Source organism: Salmo salar, chromosome 03 (assembly GCF_965601325.2).
Source record: "Salmo salar chromosome 03, fSalSal1, whole genome shotgun sequence".
Classification (NCBI taxonomy): domain Eukaryota; kingdom Metazoa; phylum Chordata; class Actinopteri; order Salmoniformes; family Salmonidae; genus Salmo; species Salmo salar.
The window spans coordinates 21,826,859-21,836,924 of record NC_138293.1 but is presented as its reverse complement, the minus strand read 5'-3'; the positions used below and the strand labels follow the sequence as shown (position 1 = coordinate 21,836,924).

The 10,066-nt window shown below is 40.6% G+C and overlaps 1 protein-coding gene across 1 annotated transcript in view; it reads left to right on the top strand.

Moving 5' to 3' along the window:
- Nucleotides 1–316: 316 nt before the first annotated feature.
- Nucleotides 317–10,066, top strand: part of LOC106599513 (neuropilin-1a) — a 112,960-nt gene continuing 103,210 nt past the window's right edge. Inside the window, exons 1-2 of the mRNA XM_014190791.3 lie at nucleotides 317–1,011; nucleotides 1,712–1,886. Of these exons, the coding sequence (XP_014046266.1) occupies nucleotides 942–1,011; nucleotides 1,712–1,886 (245 nt within the window). The 5' untranslated portion in view covers nucleotides 317–941. The remainder of the gene's footprint in view (nucleotides 1,012–1,711; nucleotides 1,887–10,066) is intronic.

Genomic DNA, 10,066 nt, shown 5'->3' with positions numbered 1-10,066 from the left:
CTGATATTAAACTACTGTAAATGAATAAGAATAATGAGTATCCTATTTCATATGCAAGGAGCTATCCGTAAAGGAAAGCGTCAAGTGCATAAAGTAACAATTCCCCATAAACCCCGATGCCGTTGTTATAAGGGCCCATTGTTATATTTTAATCACTTGTTGTTTTTTAATTTGCAACAGCTTAGGTTTCTTATCAAAATGAATGCCTTCGTGTGCAATGTCCATTATATTCCTTCCTTCCAATTCAGCCCTCTCCCTCTGCTGTGCACGAGCGGGAGGAGGGCGCACCGGTGTCATTCGCTCCTGCCCACTCGTCTCATAGTGATCAGTCTGTGCGTGTTCGCGTCTTGGAGCTGGAATTTGGGGAGTGGAAATACCACTCACTGTTACTTTCACAGTAGGCGTCAAGTCGAATGAGAGTGACATTCTACTCTGTCGGTCAGTCAGCGCGCTTCGGAAAAGGGGCGAACCTTTACCGAACAGAACGCAGTCAAGAGGATTAGGAATTGGGTAGCCCGCTCGCACTCTCAGTACGCAGGTGTTTGTAGCTAACTCATGCCTTGGTTGATTTTAGACGGGATAGTGAGTGTATGAGATATTACTGAATTCTGGAACTTTTTCGTTACATTTTTTATGTAAAAATATCAGTTTTCGATTGATACCTGTCGGGGCACTTTAGGTGACTGGGTTTTCTGAATTGTTTTCTACGTTTGGATTATTATAATTTTCCTTGGAAATGGCACATTCTTATTCTGGGAGAGATACACGACTTTCAGAGAGAGGAAACCGTAGTTGAATAATAACACAGGATGCTGCTTGCGACCTGAAGCAAAATTTAGACATTTCTGAGACGTTTGTTATTTTGCTTTGCGCACTATAAGAAGGTGGACATATCAAGCATTTCTTTCTTTTTTTTTTACACGTGTGTATTTTACAGCACAATGATGTATTGTGGATTTATACTTTTCTTTTCAACCGAACTCCTCTTTGTGGCTTCATTGACTCAAAGTTGTAAGTGTGGACTCTTGAAATATCATATTTTCTAACATTAGCCTTATAAAAAAATCCTTAATTTGCACGATTTGTCATCACAACTCACCTGTTTTCGGGTCGTCTACAGAGGTGCATCTTGGCTACAGTAGGCTGGAGGGTTTTGCTGGGCGCATCTGTAGCTCTGTTCTCTAAATAAATTGAAAGTCAGGTTATCCAAAACGGAGAGGTGTATTATTTGTTTATTTAAATAAAGGTGTCGTTCCGTCAACAGCGGAGAGAGGGAATACTGTACATGAATCAATTACTTTTGTTCTTGCAAAGCTGTTCGTTGTCCTTTATCGTTTATGGTGTGGGTACGAGCGGGTTCTTTTGCGAGCATGTCTTCATATTTCATATGTTATTTACTATTCATGTAGTAAAAAAAGAAGGATATGAAAATGACAAAGTACCCTATTTAGGATTCATAGCACATGCTTCACTACTAGTTTTGAAACAAGCACACTGGTAAATGTGTGTTTTAACATTTTCCCCTGGTTAATTATTTCCATGTAGGATTAACTGAGTGTTATCAATATTGTTTCTGAATGATCACACATCGTTTTTTTAGAGGGGAGACTATAGGCCTACGCATCACCCTACTGGTTTTCTTTTGTTATAAAACAAATTGTATGTGTAATTTCCCTGTTGAATAATTATCTCTATCTGTTTTTGTTTGCAGATAAATGTGGAGATAACATTGAGATAACCAGTGCAGATTATCTCACCTCTCCTGGCTATCCGACCTCATACCCTCCATCACAACAATGTATGTGGGTGATATCGGCCCCAGACCCAGGACAGAAGATACTCATCAACTTTAACCCTCATTTTGATCTGGAGGACAGAGACTGCAAGTAAGTAACGCGCTCTTTTCTGGATGAAGTGTCAAACTCTGCCACCTATTGGTCAAAATAAGAACAATATTCAGTATTTCAAAGATGTTTCACTTCCTTCCCTCTGGGGCCATACGTATCAGAGTAGTAGAGGTGATCTAGGATCAGGTCCCCTCTGTCCAAATTATTTTTATTGATTGTTGTCAAAAAGGCAAAACGAATCATAAATCAGCACTCCTACTATGAGACATGTGATGCATACAGTACTGATCTGTACTGATCTGTATGTGACGAATGCAATTTGATTTGATCCTTTGAACATGAAAGAAAACTAGACTGGAGCATCATCCATTACTTCTGGATATTGGCATTTCAGAGGAAATATAATTGGAATGAAGCGTTTTGTTTTTGATATTTGATTTAATATATTTATTTTGCTGTGTAGTGCTGTCTACAATATTGTTGGGTCAATTATGTAATGTATATTTTGCCTAGTTGTGGGTGAATGTTTCCTAGTTCCTTTCTGGAGCTGTGCTATCTAGTCCTGATCATTGATTATGATTTGGGTTACACATACATTATGACACATACAGTATGACACATACAGTATGACACACACACACCTACATACCTGCACTCTGCACCTCAGGGTAAGAATGCCTTCTCACAAAAGCCCACATGTTCACAATTTACCATAAATAAACCCATTTTTATTATGGTCCCTCTGTCTTTTTAAATGCTTCATAAACTATGTGTAAATCATAGGCTCACTGACTCGCGCTGGGGTCCTTAACTGCTATTGGATCACGTTTCACCACCAAGGGACCTATAAAATGTTAGCAGTGTTTAGCGTTCTGACAGATCCTGGATAGTGTATAGCTGTAAGGATAGTTGTTGTTCTTTGGAACCATGGTTGGAATGCTTCCAGTTCCAACATGGAATGGAGGCGTTCTCTAAGTTAATCATTAAGTTCTGTGTAACGGCAACCTAGCCTGTCCTAGCCTGTGATGATAGGTTTACTCTAATATTTGTTGTGAGGATTTATATTATAGTTCATAGTCATTGTTTGGCAGAAGTGAAAGTTGTGGTAAGAGACTAAATGTTTAAAATGCCAAATGAGGGGCCTTGGCTAAACCACAGTTTCCTAAGATAATTATTTTCCCCTCTATTAACATCAGCAAATCAAACTCCAAAACATGATATTTCAATATCATCTATAAAAGTCGTAGTTGCAACGGTTAGGGTCATTGTCCTACGGTGGTTCCACTCTTTTCAAATGTCTCCTTTTAATTCAAATGTATTGTCACAACTGAATTCCTTCTTTCAGATACAATGTCCGGGAAAGCTGCAGTGCATGGTTGCATCGCAAATGGCACCCTCTTCCCTATATAGTGCACTACTTTTGACCAAGGCCCTGGTCAAAACTTGTGCACTAAATAAGGAATAGGGTGCCATTTGGGTCGCGACCCATGAGGCGCATGCCATCACCACCCTATATTATTAATTGAATTAAAGAACCAAATAGAACACACATGTCCCTGGAACATGGCTGTAATTAACTAGCTATCCAAACAAAGGATGCTTAGGTTCTATTTGCCTTCAAGCAGAGCTCTTGTACAAAACATCTGGGTTTTTTTTCTTCTAAGGAGGGGTCGGTCTATGTTACATTTTTATGCAATCTTGAGCTCTTCTCTTGATATCATAGTCGGAACAGACAACTTTACATTCCTTGAGTGGTCAGACATCTAAATAACATCAATCAGGCTTTTGTGGAGATGCTCTGGTGTCCATTCGATATGCCAATGTGGAGCAGTATCAAAGTCAGAGTTCCAAATCAGGCCCTGTCCCCTATTTAGCAAGCAAATCACACACTACTCCCTATGTGCCCTGGTCAAAAGTAGTGAACTATATAGGGAATAGGGTGCAATTTGGGACACAGCCCTGAGCCTAATCAAAGACAGACTTACCTCACGCTGACACTAAAATAGCATGACCGATGAAAAAAATCCCTCAACAGAAACTGGAGCAGAAGTCCATAACAAGACATATGGATTATAGAGTAATCAGAGACATATTTTGTTGAGGTTGTTTGAACTTTTTCCTCAAGCGTGCGATAATGACCAAGTTTTTGCTTGCAAATAACATTTTCTTTCTCAGAATCTGAGTTTTTGTCTGCTTTCAATTATGCAATAGTGTTGTTGCAGCTACTTAGTACATGGAAAGAAAAAGAGTCTCAGAAATGACTTCCATGGTATGGCAGACTCTTACAGCACCGATCACAATAGTGACAGTGAAGACATGAAGACGTACACGGTAACAGAGCTACTAACGGTATTTACATACAAGGCGGGAGATAAACAAAGGATAACATGACCCTCTACGGCTCTAATATAATCAGTCTCTGTCACTTATAGAGTTTAGCTGTTAAAGACCCCTGTCAATTTCACAGTGGCGAAATAAAGGGGAAATGCCCATGGAACTGAGCACAAACAAACAGATTATTGGAGTTCATAGCCCAATTTACTTCCTTAGAAACCAATCCTCAAACAAATCATGTTGTATCCAATAATACACTTGGCCTTCCTGTTTTTGCCTTCACTGCTGAGAAAATGTAAAACAAGATGTCGGAAAGAGTCATTCTACTTCAAATCAAATGTATTTATAAAGCCCTTCTTACATCAGCTGATATATCAAAGTGCTGTACAGAAACCCAGCCTAAAACCCCAAACAGCAAGCAATGCAGGTGTAGAAGCACGGTGGCTAGGAAAAACTCCCTAGAAAGGCCAAAACCTAGGAAGAAACCTAGAGAGGAACCAGGCTATGAGGGGTGGCCAGTCCTCTTCTGGCTGTGCCGGGTGGAGATTATAACAAAACATGGCCAAGATGTTCAAATGTTCATAAATGACCAGCATGGTCAAATAATAGTAATCACAGTGAACAGGTCAGGGTTCCATAGCCGCAGGCAGAACAGTTGAAACTGGAGCAGCAGCATGGCCAGGTGAACTGGGGACAACAAGGAGTCATCATGCCAGGTAGTCCTGAGGCATGGTCCTACGGCTCAGGTCCTCCGAGAGAGAGAGAGAGAGAGAGAAACAGAGAAACAGAGAATTAGAGAGAGCATACTTACACAGGACACCGGATAAGACAGGAGAAATACTCCAGATATAACAGACTGACCCTAGCCCCCCGACACATAAACTACTGCAGCATAAATACTGGAGGCTGAGACAGGAGGGGTCAGGAGACACTGTGGCCCCAACAGATGATACCCCCGGACAAGGTTACTTCTATTGAAACCAACACATTGAGGCTAAACCCATTGGCGAGCCCGAAGGTTCAAACACTAGGCTAAACCCAAATGTAAAGGGCTGATTGAACAGTGGGCTTGCTATGCCGATGAAGTCGTCTCCTTGGAGACACTTCTTCCCTCCTCATAGGAAGAAGCACTGAACAACATTTTCCTCACCAAAATGAGTAATGATGATTCAAAGTGCTATCTGTGTAGACATAAACATCTCCTTTTCCTCTCCAAAAGGAGAGTAGAGATGATTCAAAGCACTAACTGTGCAGTGTCTTTTTTTTCATATGACTTGGAGATGTCCTGTGAGTGAGGACATACTTGGGCGATTAGAAAGCTTGATGTTTTCGGGACACAGGGGCACTGTTGAACCATGCTGCCACCACATAGCTGGGGATTAGAAGGATCTCTGGTCTGGGGCTGTTTTTTAATGATTTTAGCTTCAGTGAAGGGAAATCTTAATGCTACAGCATACAATGACATTCTAGATGATTCTGTGCTTACAACTTCGTGGCAACAGTTTGGGGAAGGCCCTTTCCTTTGCACAAAGCGAGGTCCATACAGAAAAGGTTTGTTGATCTGTGGGGAAGAACTTGACTGGCCTGCACAGAGCCCTGACCTCATCCCCATCGAACACCTTTGGGATGAATTGGAATGCAGACTGCGAGCCAGGCCTAATCACCCATCATCAGTGCCCGACCTCACTAATGCTCTTGTGGCTGAATGGAAGCACATTGTATCAACATCTAGTAGAAAGCCTTCCCAGAAGAGTGGAGGCTGTTATAGCAGCAAAGGAGGGACCAACTCCATATTAATGCCCATGATTTTGAAATGAGATGTTCAAAGAGCAAGTGTCCACATACTTTTGGTCATGTATTGTACATACTTGCATGCATATATTAGATTTTACTCTGGTATACATTATATTATATGTTGTGTTTTTAATAATCTAGAAAAAAGAAACGCACACCTATAAAGGCGAGGTGCTGGCTAGCGGAGTAGAACACTAGAAAATAAAGGAAAGCCGCACACTCTAAGAGCTCAGATGCAAAAATGTAATAACCAATGTTTCGACAGCGAAGCTGTCTTCATCAGGGTATCATCACAAACACTGCAAGATGAGTCATTTATATAGTGTCAAGAGACACACAGGTGTTTGTAATCATGGCCAAGTATGGCCTAATATCATTGGTTAACTCAAATATTTAAAAAAAAATGGCATACAAAGAACATACAAAAAGACAAACAAATGAATAGCATACGATCATAGCATTTGTAGTCTAAAATGTATCTAACAAACAATTACAATGGCAAAATCACAATTATCACAAGAATGGCTTCAGATCAAAGTCTATGTTGAGACCGAAGGGAGCAAGGGTCTTTAAATTAAAGATCCAGGCAGCCTCTCGTTTTAACAATAAACGAAGCCATTCTTGTGATAATTGTGATTTTGCCATTGTAATTGTTTGTTAGATACATTTTAGACTACAAATGCTATGATCGTATGCTATTCATTTGTTTGTCTTTTTGTATGTTCTTTGTATGCCATTTTTTTAAATATTTGAGTTAACCAATGATATTAGGCCATACTTGGCCATGATTACAAACACCTGTGTGTCTCTTTTTTTAAATATTTGAGTTAACCAATGATATTAGGCCATACTTGGCCATGATTACAAACACCTGTGTGTCTCTTGACACTATATAAATGACTCATCTTGCAGTGTTTGTGATGATACCCTGATGAAGACAGCTTCGCTGTCGAAACGTTGGTTATTACATTTTTGCATCTGAGCTCTTAGAGTGTGCGGCTTTCCTTTATTTTCTAGTGTTTTTAATAATACCATTACCGATCACGAGCCTTGCCCCTTACTTTGCTGTAAGGGGTTGGGACAGATAGTTCCATTCCTGGAATGGCCAGGGCCCAGATTCACAAAATAATATAGTTCGTAAGTGAAATTCCTCAACAATATCTTAAGATTGAATCATTTTCTTACGAATTTCTCATATCTCGTTGAAAATCCTCTTAAGATGTTTGTTGCTATGCAACAATTTTAGCTAGCTATCTAGCTAGCAATGGCAATCATGTAGCGTATTGTTCTAAAACCTGTTCTTGGGTTTAAAATAATCAAAACTGAAACTTTCAGATTAAGTTTGTGAGTGAATTAAACATGTTCAATTGTTTTAATGAGCTTTTTCTTTCAATGCTCTGAGTTTGAGACAAGGGTTTAGCTATCTTGGAATTAAATACATTTCTAAAAACATTATTTTCCAGAATCTAATTTCTTGTTAACTTTTTGCTTAAGGAGAAACATAAAAAATAGCGCAATAATATTTCCAAGAGCCTTTTCGAGGAATAGCAACTTTGCTTAACTTTCTTCTTAAGTCTATTGTTAAGGAAACAATGGCAGTTAAGAAGTAATTCCTTCTTAAGAAGGTTTTGTGAATCTGGGTCCAGGCCCATGAGGGCACTCTATCTTCATGTATTTACTGTCACTATTGTGATCGGTCACTATTGAGACTCTTTTTTTCTCTCAATGTACTAAGTAGCTGCAACAACACTATTACATTACCCTGTACGGAAATAAATAGTTGGTGATTATATCGTGTCTTTTCGTGACATCGGCCTTTATATACCAATTTTAAAACAACCATATCAGAGTTGAAAATAGATTCTTGTAAAACCCCTCTTTACATAATCTCATAAATCTAAGAGAGTTTGCTGTAGGAATTTCCGGACAAATCCTAACTTAAGATATTTGGTGCTCGTGATTTTAAATTCCACTAAAGTTTCCCAATTACATCAATGAAAGATTTGTGAACTTCAGAGTTGGGACTGGCATGCTTATCTGAAGTTATTCTCTCTTGAACTTCAAGTCGTGTAATTGAATCAAATCTAAATGCCAGGATGTAGGGTGATTACAGGTTATGGAATCAGATGACTCATGTGTTCAACAATCAACAACCTTAAATCCAGCCTGCAGGTTCCTAAACTACATGGATGAGGCACGTGCGTTAGTACGTTAGTCACACGTTATATCTCAATTGGCCCAAGGGGGGGCGCTGCATCATTTGTGGGGGACGACATGTTTACTCTTGCCTTGTTTTCCCTTGTTGTCTGTAGTTGACATAACCTTTGTGGTATGACACGTATCAAATAAAAACACAGCTGCCGACCTACAGACTCCCAACCAGCAGTGCTGCTACTAACCTGGTCAGAGACAGTGACTGTCCCAAATGCACTCTATTCCCTATGTTTTGCACTACTTTTGACCAGGACCATGGGGAAGTAGTGCACTATGTAGGGTATAGGGTGTCCTGCTGGAGAGGAATGGTCCAGTGAAGGATACAGCCCTAATTGAATGATCCTCTCAGTGTGGTCAATGGACATTCCCACTGCCCCACTATGGTTCTGTGGTCATTGTGGTCAACCAGATGTAATACTTATTTAGACTGCTGGTGGTGACTTATAGAGCCATAGGCTAGTCAGCCTGATGGGCAGTCGTACTATGACCTCTTGGACAGATTTCATCTGGATTCTCTCTTTTCTTATGACATTCCATTTCTCACTTTGTACTGTATGCACACTGAACTCTCTATACACTCCTCAGTTTCCTGTTTTTCTTCTCCACACGCCATCTCTCTCTCGATCTCTCTCTGTCTCTCCCTGTCTCTCTCTTTCTGTCTCTCTCTCTCTCTCTGTGTCTCTCTCTCTCTGTCTCTATGTCTCTCTCTCGATCTCGATCTCTCGATCTTGATCTCTCTCTCTGTATTGGTGCAAAGTGCACACCATGGACACCAAGCATTTTTTACTCCCGGTACAGTGGCACTGCAGTTGACCCATTTTTTAACCTTATGACTGGCTTACACTGAATAGCTACATCATACATAAACATAACAGAACAGCCCCAATTAGGGGCATGGTGTTCCACAGGGATGCTGGCCCATGTTGACTCCAATGCTTCCCACAGTTGTGTCAAGTTGGATGGATGTCCTTTGGGTGGTGGACCATTCTTGATACAACGGGAAACTGTTGAGCGTGAAAAACCAAGCAGCATTGACAGAAACCGGTGCGCCTGGCACCTACTACCATACCCCGTTCAAAGGCACTTAAGTCTTGCCCATTCACCCTCTAATTAATGGCACACATACACAATCCATGTCTCAATTGTCTCAAGGTTTTAAAAATCCTTCTTTAACCTGTCCTCTCCCCTTCAGCTACACTGATTGAAGTGGATTGAACAAGTGACATCAATAAGGGATCATAGCTTTCACCTGGATTCACTTGGTCAGTCTGTCATAGAAAGAGCAGGTGTTCTTAATGTTTTGTACACACAGTATATAAATAGGTATTATCTGTACTGTAATCATGCTTTGTGCAATTGTATGACTTTTCCTTTCTCAAGACCGTTGTCATGATTGTTTGGATGCATTTTCCCAAATAAATGTTGTCACTCACCACTTGGCTTACGCCAGACGAAACATTGTGGATGCATCCCAAATGGCACCATGTTCCCTATAGGGTGCACTACCTTTGATGGGTAATGCACTATATAGGGTGCACTACCTTTGATGGGTAGGGTGCCATTTGGGACAAAACCTTTGTGTGTTTTGTTAACCGACACACAGGCAATGGGTCTAAAATGTGCCCTTCAGTCATCTTCAGTCTAAAGTGCATTTTAGTAGTCAGAGCATCCGGAGGCCCTCTGCCTCCCTACTCATGAGCAGGCTGAAGTTGCACAGCCTAATGAAAACACATGTCAGATTTCAGTCTAACGAGCAGATTAATGAGGAGAGAGTTAAGACAAAACTCAGATTCAGAGAGGTGCTGCGCTGCAATCTCACAGCTGCTATCCCTCTGTGGACAGAAAGCACCCCCTTCCAGATGTCTTCAGGACTTAGG